General features: G+C 44.0%; 1 protein-coding gene across 3 annotated transcripts in view; it reads left to right on the forward strand.

Annotated features, from left to right (window-relative positions):
• The window catches only part of EML1 (EMAP like 1), a 143,332-nt gene that overhangs the window by 57,739 nt on the left and 66,015 nt on the right, over positions 1–19,578 (forward strand). For 2 of the 3 annotated variants that reach the window (XM_027120555.1, XM_027120556.1), the window contains exons 2-3: positions 1,515–1,697; positions 17,878–18,013. In XM_027120555.1, the coding sequence (XP_026976356.1) occupies positions 1,515–1,697; positions 17,878–18,013 (319 nt within the window). The remainder of the gene's footprint in view (positions 1–1,514; positions 1,698–17,877; positions 18,014–19,578) is intronic. The other variant, XM_027120557.1, reaches the window with a different exon arrangement.

The raw sequence follows: 19,578 nt of genomic DNA on the forward strand, positions 1-19,578 counted from the left end.
TAGCCCTGGGCTCAAAGCCGTGAAAAAGGGAGTTTACTTGTATAGTTCCCCATCTCCCTTCTACCAAGTGAGTGCAAACTCCCACCAGAGTCTATATGCTTGTGTCCACGCTCCAGTACTTCTGCTGTTATTTGTATAATTTCCAGGCTTAACAATTACTTTCTGCAGCGGGTGCTGTCCAATAGGGGTTTCTCATACCCGGAAGCAGAAGCGACTCCATGATGCTTACATGTTAATTGGGAGACATAAACAGGAAGCAAACAAGCAAGATGATTCTAGGTCATAGTGATGCTATGAAAGAAAGAAATAAGGTAGACATGACTGAAAGGAACAACTTAAAGGAAGGTTATTAGCAAGGTTCTCTGAAAAACTTCCATGTGAGTTGAGACCGAAAGAACAGAACTTGGTCATGAAAAAAATCTGGTTGAGAAATGCTTCCGGCAAAGGCAACAGCAGATACCAAATCCCTAAAGTAGGAGAGAAAGGGCAGTGTGGCTGGAGCATGGGACGAGAGGGGCAGAAGGATGTAAAATGAGGTTGGAGAGGTAAGGAAGATCATGAAGAGCCCTGGTAGACCTTGGTAAGGGCCTGGGAGTTAGTGCCTCTAGATAAGAAACTATGATCACTCTAGCTGTAAGGGTGTGCTTACCAAACAGATTTGACCACTCCTATTGCTTTGTCCTTAAGAGTCTTGACTGGAAGATAGTATGGCCCTGTGATTATCTGCACAACCTGTCAGCATCACTAGAACAAAAACTAGGAGACCATGCAGTCAATTTCTGCCATGTGTGGGAAGTTGTAGTACATGTATTCTAATATCCACTCTAGTTCTGAGGTTCTCTGATATCACGGAAAAGAAAATGGCCTGAATCTACAAACATATCATGACAATTAAAACCACAGTTTTAAAAAAAAACATGAAAAGCACAAACCTAGAGAATGAAAAGATGGTAGCAGAATGAAGCAGTACAGTTCTTCGTAATTTTAAAAGATTTCACACGGGGACTTCCCTAGTGGCGCAGTGGTTAAGAATCCGCCTGCCAATGCAGGGACACAGGTTCGAGCCCTGATCCAGGAAGATCCCACATGCCCTGGAGCAACTAAGCCCGTGCGCCACAACTACTGAGTCTGCACTCTAGAGCCCGCGAGCCACAACTACTGAGCCCACGTGCCACGACTACCGAAGCCTGCGCACCTAGAGCCCGTGTTCCAAAACAAGAGAAGCCACCGCAATGAGAAGCCCGCGCACAGCAATGAAGAGCAGCCCCCGCTCGCCGCAACTAGAGAAAGCCTGCGCACGGCAATGAAGACCCAACGCAGCCAAAATATAAATAAATAAATAAATATTTTAAAAAAATAAAAAGAAAGATTTCGCATGAGTTCTGCCTACAAGCCGTGGTCTCCAGCTTTTAAATGTTGTTGTGTTACGTAATAGCAACGTGTTGGTGTGTGTTTCTTAGTCTGGTTTCTCTGGGGAGCAGCTGAGACTCATTTGCCCCTTTCCCTCGGTCTAGATGACAGCGCTTCTGCCGCCAGTAGCATGGAGGTGACAGACCGCATCGCCTCCCTGGAGCAGAAAGTCCAGATGCAGGAAGACGACATCCAGCTGCTCAAGTCGGCTCTGGCCGATGTGGTTCGGCGGCTGAACATCACCGAGGAGCAGCAGGCCGTGCTCAACAGGAAAGGACCTACCAAAGGTGGGCATTCGAGACTCACGGGAATGGCGCTCGTGGCACGTTCTTCTTTTTTTCTTTCATTCTGAGTATCCTTATTTGTTAATTTGATTGAAGTATAGTTGATTTAGTGTTGTGTTAGTTTCAGGTGTATAGCAGAGTGATTCAGTTGTACATACCTATATATCTATTTCTTTCAGATTCTTTTCCCCTTATAGGTTATTATAAAATATTGAATATAGTTCCCTGTGCTATACAGTAGGTCCTTGTTGGTTATCTATTTTATATACAGTAGTGAGTCTATGTTAATTCCAACCTCCTAATTTATCCCTCCCCCTCCTTTCCCCTTAGGTAACCATAAGTTTGTTTTCTATGTCTGTGGGTCTATTTCTATTTTGTAAGTAAGTTCATTTGTGTCATTTTTTTTTTTTAGATTCCACATAGCAGTGATATCACATGATATTCATCCTTGTTTGGCTTACTTCACTTAGTATGATAATCTCTAGGTCCATCCATATTGCTGAAAATGGTATTATTTCATTCCTTTTTTATGACTGAGTAGTATTCCATTTATATATATACCACATCTTCTTTATCCACTCCTCTGTTGATGGACAGTTAGGTTGCTTGCACGTCTTGGCTATTATAGTGCTGCAGTGAACATAGGGGTGCACGTATCTTTTTGAATTAAGGTTTTCTCTGGATATATGCCCAGGAGGGGAATTGATGGATCATATGGTAGCTCATTGCAGATTCTTGCTCCAGCAAATATGTTGCTCTCTTAATATTGACAGAGAACCCAAGCTTAGAAAAACAGTGAAGCAGCCTTAGGATTGTTGAAATCATCACACAAAGTGTGATAGTATTTTTTGGCTGGACGTTGGTGAACTGTAGCCCAGTGGTGCACAGTTGTAGGTGACCCGTAAAGACTGGTTGAGTCAAGGAAGGAATGTCCACAGTGGACCAGAGAACTGTCATTTATCCAGACTCTCTGGGATAGAGAGAGCTTGCAAAACAAAACCGAAAGCCAAAGCAAACACGATTCTTTGGGCCCCTGTGGAGGCTGTTTCACCTAGAAACTTTTGGCGACTCTCATCTCTTTCTCTGTCCTCAGTTTAAAGATTTTTATTTTATTTATTTAGTTCTTTGGCTGTGTTGGGTCTTCATTGCGGTGCGCAGGCTTCTCATTGCGGTGGTTTCTCTTGCTGTGGAGCACGGGCTGTAGGCGTGTGGGCTTCAGTAGTTGTGGCACTCGGGCTCAGTAGTTGTGGCTCGCAGGCTCTAGAGCACAGGCTCACTAGTTGTGGCGCACAGGCTTAGTTGCTCCGCGGCATGTGGGATCTTCCCAGACCAGGGCTCGAACCTGTGTCCCCTGCATTGGCAGGTGGATGCTTAACCACTGTACCACCAGGGAAGCCTGTCCTCAGTTCACACTGTTGTCCAGTTCAGCGCAGCAAACACTTACTTGATCACATGCCACATGTGAAGCTCTGAGTTGAGGACTGGGACCCAGAGGCGGGCAGGCCCCTCCCTGATTTGCTCAGAACCCTGAAGCTCATCACCAACTTTCCCTCTGCCTTCTAGCGAGTAAGCTCATTTGGGGCAAAGCCTCCTGGTTTTTTAAAATCCCTTTTTCTTTTGTCCAGAAGACATAGCATAGCCTACAACAGAATTCTATACCTATAAATAGTGGATTTCTGGCACATTTAGATCACCATTTCATTTCCCAGTGGTGCCTGGGAACAAAACAAAAAGCAATATTTGTGCTTTAAATAACTTTGTAGTGACCCTCTTCTTACAATTTTGGAAATAAAACGCCTCGTAAAAGCTTCTCTCCTAGTTAGTGCCCTGACGTCTGCTTCCAACCAGTATGCATTGCTCATCTTTTGCCAGAACGGCTTTTCCTCATGGCTAACTCTAGGAAACAGAATTCATCTTGGCTGTAAAATTCCTTTAGTTAAAACATTTTGAGTCTGCGGCATGTAAATGTCCCCTTAAAATTAACTTTCTTATTTTGTTTGGATTTAACAAATTATTTCACAGTTACCATCTTTTCCTTGGAGTCAGGAGAGGGTACTGTCTTGATGTTGCATATGTTAGTTTTTTCTCTGGTCTTGGATACATTTTCACACGTTTATGGAAAGAAATCTATTTCCTTGTCCTTCAGGATAACTATCACCAGCTCCATGTGAGATATACACACTGGGCGATGTCTACATTTTGAATAATCTTTTTAAATAATCTTTTTCTCCTAAGTTACAAAGCAATTAGGGTGTTTTAAATAGAAACCAGGTTATTCTAGGTATTCTTGACCTACTCGGCTTTCCAAAAATAAATCTGATGACTACCTATCCTAAAGGGTACATTTGAAGTCGCTGCTTTATATCCAACTCCAGGCTTCTAAAACTTCTATTTTTAGAAAAAGGAGGGGGAAAAATAATACCAGGGGACTGCCCAGGAGTCTTATTTTCTTGATCGAGAGTAAAGTTTGAATTTTGGAAACTTTTAACTTTTTTTCATAGTTAGATCTGATGTTTCTTTATAACATTATTTTCAAAAGTGAAAATAAACCAAAGCACGAGAGCCAAAGTCACACCAAGAAACAGAAAAAAGATTGTAAGAGAGCTGGTGAGCGGCGTGCCCTGAATTCAGTGGGCTGTGGGCCCCCCTACTTCATATGCAGTTAGAGGGTGGTGGGAGCAGAGGGGAGAAGGGGGAGTGATTCCATAAGAAGCCCTGGGTCGCTGCTTCTCTTTCAGACAGTGCCATGTTGGCACGGTATGTACACCCCTATCTGGACAGCTGGCACTCCATAGCCGTGGCTTAGTTAGGGGATATTCAGACAAGACAGCTTTGAGACAAGCCTCCTTTGGTTCTTAGAAGGCCGCATTATTATTATCATTTGCCATTCTTTGGGATTGCCATCCTAACACAGGCTTGAAGTAGCCTGGACACGTGGCATTCTAATTTTTAAATATCACATGATTTTTTCCCCCAAGGTTAATTGTCAGAAGCTTAGGGCTCAGGGTTTCGAGCTTCTGGTGCACATCTTTGTGCCGTTTGCCCAGGGACAGGGACGGCTGTGCCACAGAGAAACAGGCTGCCTCGGAAGGCAGTGAGCGTCCGTGTGGGTCAGCTTAAAGGAAGTGCGTGGCGAGCACAACGTCCCCTCTGCAGCCATCCTGAACCGTTAGACTGCAGTGTCCACTCACTGGCCTTAGTCATTGCCTGGGAGACCACGGATAATAACTCTTATCCTTTTCACGACGGTACTTCACTTATGAAGAAAGGTGTTCTGACATCTAAACTTTCACTTACTTTATCATCATTCTTCATATGGCTTAACTAGTGCACCAGTGAGAACTGCAGTCTCATGAAGATAATTCACTAACAGATCAAGTTCGAGGCCTCCTGAAACAGAGGAAAGATTGTGGCCAACCCTGTAAAGTGCGAGGCCTGTGGACACACAGTTTATAGAGACAGAGTTATGTCTCAGACGCTACCTTTTCTTGGTAACCCTTTTCTGTGCCCGGGATTGGCTTTTTGTGCTAATTTTCCGTCTCTTTTTAACCCAGCGATACTGCCCTGGGTTTTAGGATTGCTATTCTCCTTTTCCTTTGCTTTTGTTATTAAAAAAAAAAAAGACATATGAAGAACTTGTTGCCTTGTCATGCATCTCGACCGTAGAGAACCTCAGCCTGCAAAGTTTGCTTTGTTTGGGTGGGATTTACTTTCAGATAGGAAGATTTGGGGTGTTCTAATTATACTGAACTTGGGCTACCGTACAGTGGAGAAAGGAGAATCGAACAGTTTCTGGAGGCCTGTATTCTTAAAATTCTTGCCGATATTAAAGTTTTTTCAGTGTTGTGGTTGGACTGGGGGCACAGAGTGCAGTGAACAGACACCATTTTTTTGCTATTCTGAGTGTAAATACAGAAAAACGTGTGAGGAACAAGGGAGTTCCTTGCAGAATTACGTATATTGGAGAAAAATTGTGTAGGAAACAGTTAAGCAAAAGCAAGCAATAGGGGCGTGGCCAGAAAACTGTGGATCCTCGTATGATGGAAAGCCATGTAATCTTTAAAAATGTTTGTGTTCCCGGTAACAACAGGAAAGGTGCTTGTGTATTATATTAAAAGGCAGAATCAGGATATAAAACTGGATATGTTGTATTTTTCAACTAAATAGACAAAATCTATGCAAAGAAGAATGGAGAGAAGTATACCAAGAGTTATCTTTCTTTTTTTCTGAGTGGGAGGATGATGATTTTTTTTTTCTTTTTTATACTTTTACTTCATTTCTAAACGCTCTTTGGTGTGTATTCTTTAATAAGCAGAAGGAATTTGTGTTTTAAAATGACTCCTTTCTTACCACTGAAGCTGATCTTCACTGCACCAAGGTCAATAGCAGAGCTCAGAGCAAATGTCCGGAGGCTGGAGCGTGCTCATGTGCGTTCTCAAGAAGACAAGGAGGGGCTTCCCTGGTGGAGCAGGGGTTAAGAACGCGCCTGCCAATGCAGGGGACACGGGTTCGATCCCTGGTCTGGGAAGATCCCACTTGCCGCGGAGCAACTAAGCCCGTGCACCACAACTACTGAGCCTGCGCTCTAGAGCCCACAAGCCACTACTGAGCCCACATGCCACAACTGCTGAAGAGCCCGTGCTCCACAACAAGAGAAGCTCCTGCAATGAGAAGCCCGCGCACCGCAACAAAGAGCAGCCCCCACTCGCCACAGCTAGAGAAAGCCTGCGTGCAGCAGCAATGAAGACCCAATGCAGCCAAAAATAAATAAATTTTTTTAAAAAAAGAAGAGAAGGAGTCATGGTGTGGAGTTAAATTCATAATAGATCCACTGTAGACATGCACGGCTAATTTCCATTTCAGTGCTAGGGGAGTGTTACAGGATTTCAGTGTAAAACGTAGGTTAAAATATACTCATTGTCCCATGTATGTGGGGATGGTCTGCTTCACTATGCATTAACCAGCAAGAGTTCCTGTTTCTCATTTTCGATTTTGCTTGGGAGTTCAGACTGTCTTTGGCAGCTTGCCTTTTAAAAAACTTGAATGCACCTTTTGCAAACTTTTCTGTTCTTTATATTAATAACCCCATTAATTAACAGATCGGAGAGTGAATAAATATAAGCAAAAACCTTCAGCTGGAGATGCTGGCAAGCAAGACAGTCCTGTTGTTCCAGGACATCCAAATCTGGTCTCAGAATTTAGTCTCTGCAACTGGTGTTGAAAGCTGACTGCAGGTTGCCTTTTTTTGTTTGTTTGTTTTGTTTTCCTGGGGTTTTTTTTGCGGTACGTGGGCCTCTCACTGTTGTGGCCTCTCCCGTTGCGGAGCACAGGCTCCGGACGCGCAGGCTCAGCGGCCATGGCTCACGGGCCCAGCCGCTCCGCGGCATGTGGGATCTTCCTGGACCGGGGCACGAACCCATGTCCCCTGCATCGGCAGGCGGACTCTCAACCACTGTGCCACCAGGGGAAGCCTTGCAGGTTGTCTTTAAGTAGCCTCTGCTATATTAACACTTAACCCTGACAGTCATAATAATTCTCGTGGCTACCATTTATTAATTGGGTGGGTACAGGCCTTTGCAATAGATACTTTGTATGTATTAGCTCATTTTACCTCTCCACAACCCTTTGAGGTAGGTATTATTGTGCCCATTTTACAGATGAGAAAGCAGCCTCTAGGAGATGGAATAATTTGCCCCAGGTTACACAGCTGGTTATGGAAAATCTGGGACTAGACCCTAGGGCCTGGCTGAACGTCCTTTCTTTCTGCCATCTGTGTTGCTTGGCTGTGCTTAAGCCTCTTAGCAGTATTATTTAAATTAGCATTATTCAAATCAAACCAAATATTTAAGGAATGAATAAGGATGTGACTTGAAATGAGTTTTTTTTCAAGGTTTAATTTGATTTGCAAAGTGTCCCAAATACAACAAATGACATTCAGCGTATAATTGTATCAAATATTGTATCATAGTCCTTTCACAAATCTTATTAGCTAGGTGCAACTAACAAATGAAAAAACTTTAAGTTCTTTGCAGTGAATGAACTTAATGAATATTTAACTTAGTTCTTTATCCTGGTTAACCAAATTAGCAATTTTTCCCTCTCTCTGGTCTACTGTGCTTTCTCCTTATCTTTCTCCTTACAAATTGGCTAATTACAGAAAATAACTTGTGCTTTCTTTTAGACAGAACATGCTATAGTTTCTTCCATTTTCCTCTTTAATTGCCTTCCCCAGTTTAAATAGGTGTTCGTTAGTAATTTATAGAAAAGGCTTGGTAGGTATATTCAGTTTTTCAGAGACTGAGAAAGATTGTTTTTAAACGTTGTCTTATGAAAATGTTGAAATGCATATAAAAGTAGAAAAAAGTGGGCATGTGCCACTCCCTATGGGTGGTCTTTTGTTTTACAAATAATTGGCCTTGTGTGTATGGCATTTTTTATTTTTGCCAGTATATCTTTTTTTTTTTAACATCTTTATTGGAGTATAATTGCTTTACAATGGTGTGTTAGTTTCTGCTTTATAACAAAGTGAATCAGTTATACATATACATATGTTCCCATATCTCTTCCCTCTTGCGTCTCCCTCCCTCCCACCCTCCCTATCCCCCCCCCTAGGTGGTCACAGAGCACCGAGCTGATCTCCCTGTGCCATGCGGCTGCTTCCCACTAGCTTTCTATTTTACGTTTGGTAGTGTATATATGTCCATGCCACTCTCTCACTTTGTCACAGTTTACCCTTCCCCCTCCCCATATCCTCAAGTCCATACTCTAGTAGGTCTGTGTCTTTATTCCCATCTTACTCCTGGGTTCTTCATGACCTTTTTTTTTTTTTCTTATATTCCATATATATGTGTTAGCATACAGTATTTGTTTTTCACTTTCTGACTTACTTCACTATGTATGACAGACTCTAGGTCCATCCACCTCACTACAAATGTCTCAATTTTGTTTCTTTTTATTTGCCAGTATATCTTTAGGATAGGTTCCTGGAAGTGGGATTGCTGGATCCAAGGATAAATGCATCTGTAATATTGCTAGGTATTAGTGACGGGAACCTTCCCCAGCACATAAGTAATTATCTACTTTGTCTGACAATTTAGCGAAAGCAAGTTGCCTTCTCCAATTCCAAGTATAGACATCTTCTCAATTTCGAAGTAGATACTTAGGAATTCTGGGTTCATAATGGTCAGGTGTGTTAAAGTTAAACTTTGAATTTCTACACATAATCACATATGTGGTCATGCTTTGCATAATTAAATTTATTGTGGGGCTTCCCTGGTGCCGCAATGGTTGAGAGTCCGCCTGCCGATACAAGGGACGTGGGTTCGTGCCCTGGTCCGGGAGGACCCCACATGCCGTGGAGCGGCTGGGCCCGTGGGCCATGGCCGCTTGGCCTGCGCGTCCGGAGCCTGTGCTCCGCAGTGGGAGGGGCTGCATCAGTGAGAGCCCCGTGTACCGCAAAAAAAAAAAAAAAAAAGGATTTATTGTGAAACCTAATGGAAAGTTTTACTTATCAAATATTGCACCCTGAGTTATTAATGTAAGTTAAAAGGATTTCTTCATCTTAAGATTATGACAGTATCATAATAATAAGCATTAGTAGACTTGACTACCTATACTTGAATTTCTATATTTACATCAACTGTAGTTTTGGAAATATATTGCCACAGATAGTACTTCATGGAAGTCTGAGTATTCCAATCCTCCTGTTTAGAAAGATGAAACCTTGTTATTTCAGGCATACTTGTGAATGCTTTAGACCTGAGGTTCTGAATACCTTTGTTAGAGATTTTTAAAGATTTTTTTGATGTGGACCATTTTTAAAGTCTTTATTGAATTTGTTACAATATTACTTCTGTTTTATGTTTTGGGGTTTTTTTTTGGCCACGAGGCAGGTGGGATCTCAGCTCCCTGACCAGGGATTGAATCCGCACCCCCTGCACTGGAAGGCGAAGTCTTAACCACTGGACTGCCAGGGATGTCCCATGTTAGAGATTTTCAGTTCCCACACTCTGGAGTCATTTTTTTTTTTTTTTTTTTTTTTTGCGGTACGTGGGCCTCTCACTGCCGTGGCCTCTCCCGTTGCAGAGCACAGGCTCCAGAGGTGCAGGCTCAGTGGCCATGGCTCACGGGCCCAGCCGCTCCGCGGCATGTGGGATCTTCCCGGACCGGAGCAAGAACCGATGTCCCCTGCATCGGCAGACAGACCCTCAACGACTGCGCCACCAGGGAAGCCCTGGCGTCATTTTTCAGGGATGTTAACTTGAGGTACTTTATGGGGACCTTATATTAAATAGTACGCACGGTAACAGGAAACTGGGGGCCATGAACACTGTGCATGTGACTGCATCTGTCCCTCTGACGAGGCCTGTCCACTTCAGTGGCTCCTCTCCTTCACTTCTGGTGGATTGGTGGGTCTAAAGGAACTTACGCAGTGTGAAAAGTCCCACAGAAACTTGGGTGTTTCTCTCCTGAACACTCTTCTCACGTGAATTAGGATCATAGATTTCAGAGCACGAAGAGCCACCCTTAGAGCATTTATAGACTGAAGTCTTTCCTTTATGGGTTAGGGAAATGGGGCCCAGAGGGCCTTGCCTGCAGTCGCACTGCCAGTCGAGGACACACTGGAATTCACGCCCTGGCCCCCGACTCCCAGACCTGAGCTCCTTCTGCGCTCTCCTCCCCCCTCTCACTTTGCCTGGGCACGAGGAGGAAAGCAACCGTTTGGGGGATGAGAACTGTCTGGGGTCTTCCTCGACCCCTCCGTGTGTGCGCGGGATGATGCAGTGGGGACACTCACTGGACCTGATTCTGCCTCAGGGACCTTTGCTCATAACTGAAATCCTGCATTTAATGTTTCTCACATTGTATTCAAGCTACGAGATTGCATCCCGGTGTCCAAAACAGAGCATTTCGTCATCTGGGCGTGGCCGTGGGGTAATAGCTGCCACCTTTTACGTGCTGCTCCACGAAGGGCACTGTGCAGCTTGCCACTCCTCATTCCAAAACCTCACAGCAGCCCTGCAAGGTGGGCACTGTTATCCTATTTTACAAAGGAGCCAAGGCTTGGAAAGGTGACTTGCCCAAGGCTACGTAATAAAGCCGAGTTGAGAATGAGTGGGTCCTAACTCAAGACTCTTTGCCCTTTGTTCCTCTGTGCTCCTCCCACCATCCCGACATCCCTTCCAATGAATGCATTCTGAACATATATCATGTATCACTCATTCTCCTTTTATTTTGAGAAATTCTCCTTTCAGTGCTGTGTGTCTATGTTTTGCCCCTAAGAACAATTAAAATAATTATTTTTAAAAAGCCTTTAATGAACTGGAAGAACGTCTCATATCTTGGTGTCATCTCAAAGCCAGGGATCCATTCATCTTAGCACCTGATCAGCAGGAAATTGTGTTTGAACCTTCCCTGGTGCTGTTTCTCTTCTGCAGTTTCTGAGATCGCTTGTCTGAAAGATGACTCATTATGGCTGTTCTTGTGTCCTGCTGCCTTCATGATCCAAGGTAGTACCTGTTCAGATTGGACATTAGGAGATACTCTTTTCTTCCAAAACTTTTCTTTATGGTGGCAGCATTTTTTCCTTGAGTGGCTAATCATGTTTAGATACGGAAACATGAAAGAGACCTGACGAGATGTCGTGTGCAAAATAGGTATTTAGCACGCATATTGGTGTAGTCGTGATGCTATTTAAAAAGTCAGTGGTGACGAAAAGCCAAAGATATTATCAACATAAGGATGTAGTGGTGATTGGATGTTGCCAAAATGAGAACCTTTCAACTTCTTGTCACTCCAAGTGTGGCCGCCATCCCCCGCTCCCTCCTTCTCCCCGCTTCCTCTCCATATCCACTATTTTTCTTTTATGATTTCTCATTACAATTTTAACAGTTCTGTTTGCTTTTGATGCTACTCTGTTATAGTTTAATGTGTAAGGTTTATTATGCCCTCTGAGAAGGCCCATTGCATGCAATTGATGTTCTTTTTATGGGCTTTAAAAAAGTCCCATTTCCTTTTTGGGGAGAAGGACAATACTGGATTATTATGAAACTGAAGTTTGAAATTATGACTCAAGGAAAGATAAAAAACGGTGACTCAGACGGACTTCCCTGGGGGTCCAGTGGTTGAGACCCCGTGCTTCCACTGCAGGGGGTGAGGGTTTGATCCCTAGTCGGGGAACTAGGATCCCGCATGCCGTGTGGCATGGCCAAAAAATAAAATTAAAAACAAAAAAAACAACAACAGTGGGGCTTCCCTGATGGCACAGTGGTTGGGAGTCCGCCTGCCGATGCAGGGGACACGGGTTCGTGCCCCGGTCCGGGAAGATCCCACATGCCGCGGAGCGGCAGGGCCCATGAGCCATGGCCGCTGAGCCTGCGCGTCCGGAGCCTGTGCTCCGCAACGGGAGAGGTCACAACAGTGAGAGGCCCGCGTACCGCAAAAAAAAAACAAAAAAAAAAAACAGTGACTCAGAAATGGCAACACAATGCCTTTTCTTGAAAGTGGGGTCTTTGTTCTCGAAATTTAGTGCAGTCTGATCAACAAATGCATGTTGAACACCTTCTGTGTCAGCATCACAGGGGCTGCTGCCGTCGTGGAGCCCCCGGGCAATGGAGTGGACAGGAATAAACAATGTGAGGACAGCGGCAAAGCAGGGACCAGGGGAGCCCAGGTCCCTGGGAGCCCGGGGAGGCTCGCCCGGGGAGCAGGGACCCGGGGGAGGCTTGCCCGGCCTGGTTTGGTGGGCATGTAAGTGGGTGAGACAGGTCCTGGCCCAGGTGCCGGAGAGAAGCTGGGGGCCAGGCATCTTCCATCGGCCCCTCCAGGCCCTTTCCTTACCCTCCTCCAGCCAGCTCTCTGCCCCGGCAGCTGAGCTGTATGGACCACACCGCTCTCTGCTCCAGTGAGGTTTGAGCAGGGGATCCCTAGCTGGGGACTGGAAGGAGGGAGAGTGTGGTCAGAGGATCCACCCCCGACTCCTTCCACATGGGGCCCCTCGGCTTGGCTGTGTCCCCACCCCCTGGATGCAGCTGCTGCTCCCCCAGCAGCGTCTCTCCTCTTAGGGTCTGGTGACCTCCCTCCCCTTGGCCCTGCAGGCATGGGATTAGCTATAGCTGTGCTGCTGTCAGCCTGGGAGACGGGGCAGTAAGCCTGGGGCTCGGTGTGGAGTCCAGTCCACTCCCCAAGCACACGGAGAAGGATCTAGGTGATGCCCTCCCCCAGCACGATGTGTGCACCCGCTCTAACTGGGGAAGTAAGGCTAGCCCGCCTGAAACAGCAGTCCGTAATCAGGCACTCATTTGTGAGATACAGACTGACGTGTGACAGAAGATGAGAGCGGGACAGCCAAGGAGGCCTGGGCTAACGAGGAGAGGCCCTTCGAAGCTGGAGGATGGCACCGACCAGTGGTTCTCAAAGTGTGGTCCCTAGAGCAGCAGCGGCAGCAACCCGGAAACTGGTTAGAAATGCAGAGTCTCAGGCTCTGCCCCAGACCTCCTGAATCTGGGGATGGGGCCCAGCGATCTGTATTTTAACTCCAGGGGATTCTTCTCCACAGAAACAAGCTAAGGAGGTGGGAATGAGGCAGGATTTGCTTGTTGGGGGTGGGGGGGTGGATGTTGGAGCGCCTGGGTGCGTGGTGGGAACAAGAAAATCGGTGGATTGAAAGACGCCCAGCAAGCTGATATGCATACTGTAGTCACTGCCTAGGGCCTCTGTTGTGAGTTAGTACAAACAGAAATTGATTCCCTCACCGTTCTGGAGACCAGATGCCTGAAGTCAGTGCCACTGGGCTGAAATCAGGGTGCTGGCAGCATTGTCCCTCCTGGAGGCTCTGAGGGAGAAACTGGTCCATGCCTGCTGCCGGGCTTCGTGGCTGCTGTCTGGCCTCGGCTAGAGGATGTGCCACTCCAGTCTCTTGCCTCTGTCCTTACGTGGCGAGCTCCTCCTTATGCATCTTCACCTGGGCCTCTTTTTTCCCCCTTAATTTATCTTATTGAAGGATAGTTGATTTACAATGTTGTGTTAATTTCTGCTGTACAACAAAGTGATTCAGTTATTCATATACATACATTCTTTCTTTTTTTGTATTACTAGTCTTTTTTTTAACATCTTTATTGGAGTATAATTGCTTTACAATGGTGTGTTAGTTTCTGCTTTATAACGAAGTGAATCAGTTATACATATACATATATCCCCATATCTCCTCCCTCTTGAGTCTCCCTCCCTCCCACCCTCCCTATCCCACCCCTCTAGGTGGTCACAAAGCACCGAGCTGATCTCCCTGTGCTATGCTGCTGCTTCCCACTAGCTTATCTGTTTTACATTTGGTAGTGTATATATGTCAATGCCATTCTTTTTCATATTCTTTTCTGTATGGTTTATCACAGGATATTGAATATAGTTCCCTGTGCTATACAGTAGGACCTTGTTTATCCATTCTATATATAATAGTTTGCACCTGCTAATCCCAAACTCCCAATCCATCCCTCCCCCGCCCCTCCTTCCCTTGGCAAACACAAGTCTCTTCTCTATGTCTGTGAGTCTGTTTCTGTTTCGCAGATAAGTTTATTTGTGTCATATTTTAGATTCCACATATGAGTGTTGTCATATGATATTTGTCTTTCTCTGTCTGACTTACTTCAGTTAGCATGATCATCTCTAGTTCCATCCGTGTTGCTGCAAATGGCATTATTTCATTCTTTTTCATGGCTGAGTAGTATTCCATTATATGTACATATATACACATGGGCTTCTTAAAAGGACACGAGTCATTGGATTCAGGGCCCACCCAAATCCAGCATGACCTCATCTTAACCAATTACATCTGCAAAGACACTGAATTTCGGGGAGGACACTAACACAGTACATGTATTTAAAGAAAAAAGACAGAATGGAGACTGAAATGGTAGGTGAAGTAGAAAGAGGAGATAGAGATGAGGTGAGGATGGCATTTCTTCCTACTTGGGAAGGGTTCTGTCCCGGCAGAGAGTGGACCTCAGCACGGGGAGCAGATTGTGTGTGTTAGGAAAGATTCAGGATCTCTGTTTTGGAACTGTGGTATTTTCACTGTGGAATATTAGCTCTGAGCACTGGTCTAGGCCCTTGGCTGGAGCAGTGTTCAGGGGATGAAGAAAGAGAGAGCTTGGAGAGAGTGAAGAAGGGTGTTCTGCTCTGGTTGGAGGGGCCTGACTGTGGCTTTTTAAACTCTTTCACAATTAAAAAAAAAAGGTAGTCTGGCCCTCAGCTTTAGGGACTGAAAAGTTTCAGTATATTAAAATTTTGACATTCTAGGCAGTTTTGTCACTGGTCGTGTTTTTAAGAGCCTGCGCTGAGGTAGATTTAATTCTGGGATGAACAAAATTAATTCTGCTAGCATTTTAAAATAAACTTTTAATTTTAGAGTAGTTTTAGATTTACAGAAACGTTGCAGGCAGAATACAGACGGTTCCCGTATCTCCTGCACCCGGTTTCCCCTACTGTTAACATCTTATATTAGCATGGCGCATTTGTCACAACTAATGGGACGATATTGATACATTATTATCAATCGAGGGGCATACTTTATTCAGATTTCCTTAGTTTATCCCTTATGTCCTTTTTTGGTCCCAGGATCCCATTTGGGGTTATATTTAGTCATGGTGCCTCCTGAGGCTCCTCTGAACTGACAGTTTCTCACGTTTTCCTTGCTGCTGAAGACCTTGACAGTTCTGAGGAGTACCGCTTAGGTCATCCATCGACTGTCCTTCAGTTTGGGTTTGTGTGATGTTTTTCTCACGATCAGACTAGGGCTGGGTTTAGGGAGGAAGACCACAGAGGTCAGGTACCGTTCTCATCACATCTACCAAGGACGTGTCCTGTGAACATGACTTACCACTGTTGACATTGACCGTGATCACCTGAGATGCGTTGGTCAGGTTTCTCCTTCTCGCCACACCTCCGCACCGCGTGGTTTAGAAGGAAGTCACTACGCACAGCCCACACAGAAGGAGTGGAGAATGTGCCCCACCACCTCAAGGACAAAGTATGTACATAAGTCATTCAGAATTCTTCTGCCTGGGGGTTTGTCCTCCTCATGCGTTTATTCCATCGTGCATTTATATCAGTGTGGACCTGTGGATATTTATGTGATAGTTGGGGGTATAACCCAGCACTACTTTATTTATTCTGTTGCCCACATTGTTGCGGCTTTGGCTCTTCCCATTGGCTCCTGGGTCCCTTTGCCACACCCCCCGTCAGTGTGGGTTCTGTGAGCACTTCCTTACTTTCTGGCACCATAAGATGCTCCGGGCTCATGTTGGATAGTCCCTGTCTCAGCCCTGGATTCAGGTGCTTCCCCAAGGAGCCCTGGTTCCTTTTGCTGTAGATTGGTATTAGGAACCCAGGTTTGGGCCCTGGGTCTCTCAGCAGACAGAGCTGGGAAATAGATGTGTTTATACAACCCGTGTACACAGACTTACCTGTAATTACGTCTCTGTGTGTCTTTGTCTCTGTTAAGCTAGACATGAGTTCACACTGATGTCTCCTCTTCTCCATTCCACCTGGTTCATTCTAGCCTTCCCCCCTTGCTGGTCTGTAACCTCCCTCTCCAACAGTGAGAAGCCTGGCTCCTACCTTATGGCCCTGTGGGAAACAACTTTACCAACTAGAATACAGTGCTTATGTGCAGTTCCTTTTGTAGTCTTCCAGTCTCTGCTCATTACCAGAATCACTTTGTCTGCACCTTTCCTCTCCAGCCCCTTCCGTGAGGTTACGTTGCATGTTTGTAACGCAGTTAGATTCTTTTGTCACAGTCTGCATTCCGTCATGGGGTTCCCCCATCTCCTATTGACTGTTATGGTATTTGCGTGTATTAAGGTTTACTCTTTGTGCTGTAAGGGTCTGTGGGTTTTGACAAATGCATAGCATCACACACCCACCACTACGATTTACCACCTGAAGAATCTCTGTGCTTCACCTAGTGACACCGCCTCCAGTCTCTGGCAACCACTGATCCACTTTCTGTCGCTATAGTTTACCCTTTTGTAGAATGTCACTTTAAATGGAATCTTGCAGTATAGAGCCTCTCAGACTGGCTTCTTTCGCTTGGCAATATGAATTTAAGACTCACCCATGGTCGTGTGGATTGGTTCATTCCTGTCATCACTGAATCCTATTCCATCGTCTGGAGGGACCCCAGTCTGTTTATCCATCACCAATTGAAGGACATCTTGGTTGCTTCCAGTTTTCACAGCTATAAATAAAGCTGCTATAAATATTAAACGAAAGTTTTGTGTAGACATAAGTTTCCAACTCATTTGGGTTAATGCTTAGTGTGAAGCACAATTACTGCATCCTATGGTAGAATTTATGAGCCTGAACTTTGTAAGCACCGCCAAGCTGTCTTCCAAAGCGGCCGTACCATTTTGCGTTCCCACCAGGAATGAAGGAGAGTTCCTCTTGCTCTGCGTCCTGGCCAGCAGTTGGTATGTTGTCTGTGTTTTGGATTTTAGCCATCCTCATAGGTGTAATAGAGATATCTCATTATTGTTTTAATTTGCATTTCCCTAATGATAAAAGATGTTGAGCATCTTTTCATATGCTTATTTGCCATCTGTATATATTCTTTGGTGAGGTTTCTGTTCAGATCTTTTGCACATTTTTTAAATTGGGCTATTCATTTTCTTATTGTTGAATTTTAAGAGTTCTTTTTATATTCTGTATACAAGTCCTTTATCAGATATGTGATTTGCAAATATTTCCCCCAGTCTATAAATTGTCTTTTCATCCTCCTAATGATGTCTTTTACAGAGCAAAAGTTTTGTTGTTGTTTTAATTTTAATGAGGTCCAAGATATCAATTTTTTCTTTCATGGATGTGCTTTTGGTATTGTATCTAAAAACCCATCACCAAACGCAGGGTCACACAGATTTTTCTCCTATATTTTCATCTAGAAGTTTTAGTTTTGCATTTCACACATAGGCCCGTGGTCCCTTCTGAGTTAATTTTTGTGTAAGGCCTGAGGTTGGTGTCTGGGTTCATTGTTTCAGCACCATTGTTGAAAAGCTCCGTTGTCTTTGCACCTTTGTCGATTCTGCTAGCATTTGAAATGGACGTCCTTTTTCTTTCTACATTATTTTAAGTCCTGTAAGGAGTTCCCTTGAAAAGGCGAAAGTTCTGATTGCCTTTTCTGCTTGTCTTACAGCAAGACCACTGGTGCAGACCTTGCCTTTAAGAACCACCGTCAACAACGGCACTGTGGTACCAAAGAAAGCCAGTGGCTCCCTGCCAGCCCCTTCGGGGGCCAGGAAAGAAACCGCTGTACCTGCCACAGCCAAAAGGTAGGCAAGAAGCACCTTACATGAACTCTGAAAGCAGTTCTGGCTCAGATGCTAAAATAAGTATTACTCTTTTATATGACACTTTAATAAAATTTCTCCTTTGAGTTAAAGCTTATAAAAGCACAATATTTGGTGTGTTGCCAAAACAGGAACCATGTCGATTTATTAGTCTGCGTTTTTTTTGTTGTAATCATATAGTCTTTGAAATCTCATTCACTAAAGCCGCAGTGCAGCATTTTGTGTTTTTACTTAAACTTCTCTTTTGAAAAAACAAGTGGGAGTATATAACCTATATAAAAAATGAATATGCTTGGAATATAGCAAAATTCAGATTGCTGTACTGAGCTTAAATTTTTATCAGTAAAATTTGGATAAGCTCGTACTTGTAAATGATGCCTAACAGTGGAGCTTCAGATGTTTATGTTTGTCAGATAGAGCATAGATTGCTCTTAATTTTCTATAATTTCATAGTTGTCATATTAAAATTGTATATTTCATATGCCAGGCCAGTTTTCTAATTTTTTATGCCCTAAAAAAACGAACTATCTGGTAAGAATATAGCATAGAAAAACCTTAAAGAAATTCTTTCTGCAATGCTACCTCATGAGCTTTATGTGCACTGGGAATTCTGGGTGTGAGTATGCTCTGCGGTGTGCTGGGATACCCATTGGGCTGGTGAGAGTAGGTTTAATGCTGCATCGTGACTCGGAATGAAAATGTAACAACCCCGTCTTATCTTTTAAATATATAGTGTTTATGCATAAAGCTTTATCCTTCGCCAAGCAAACTTGGCATTGTGTTTCATCAGATAGAGTTTCATGTACTTATTGTTTGTGAATTTTCAGAAAATTGGTTTTGCAGGGCTTTTTAGAACTTTAAAATGAAATTCTCAGCCTCATTTCATCCCTTTTTAATACTTCTTTGAATCATTCATTTATAATCAACATGAAATGACCTTCTGGATTCTAATTGGCAGCAGTAGATATGGACTGTCTTTTATTCATCTAGATGTTATAAGATTGACACTGACTTTTTAAGTTTCAGGTTGCCATCTGTTACCATTTCTTTCTTCTTTTTTTTTAATAGTGGTAAAAACCACGTCACATTAAATTTACCATCTTAACCATTTTTAAGTGTACAGTTCAGTTCAGTAGTGTCAAGTATATTCTGTACAGCAGATCTCCAGAACTTTTTCGTCTTGCAGAACTGAAACTATTTATTGGCCACAAAGTTCGTTCGAATTTTTCCTTAAGATGGGAAGGAAAAACCAGAACGAACTTTTTGGCCAACCCAATATATCTCTTCAACAGTAAATCCTCCTCAGAGCCCTTGGTGACCACCTTTTTCCTTTCTGTGTCTATGATTTGACTACATTAGATACTTCATATGAGTGGAATCATGCAGTATTTGTCCTTTCGTGGCTGACTTATTTCACTTAACATAATATCATCAAGGTTCATTCATACTGTAGCATGTGACAGTATTTCCTTTTTTTTTTTTAAAGTGGCTTTGTATTTTTTTTATTTATTTAGGCTGCGCTAGGTCTTAGTTGCAGCATGCGGGAT

This window comes from Aethalodelphis obliquidens, unplaced genomic scaffold (assembly GCF_003676395.1).
Source record: "Aethalodelphis obliquidens isolate GAN/ISIS:26980383/991018 unplaced genomic scaffold, ASM367639v1 scaffold21, whole genome shotgun sequence".
Classification (NCBI taxonomy): domain Eukaryota; kingdom Metazoa; phylum Chordata; class Mammalia; order Artiodactyla; family Delphinidae; genus Aethalodelphis; species Aethalodelphis obliquidens.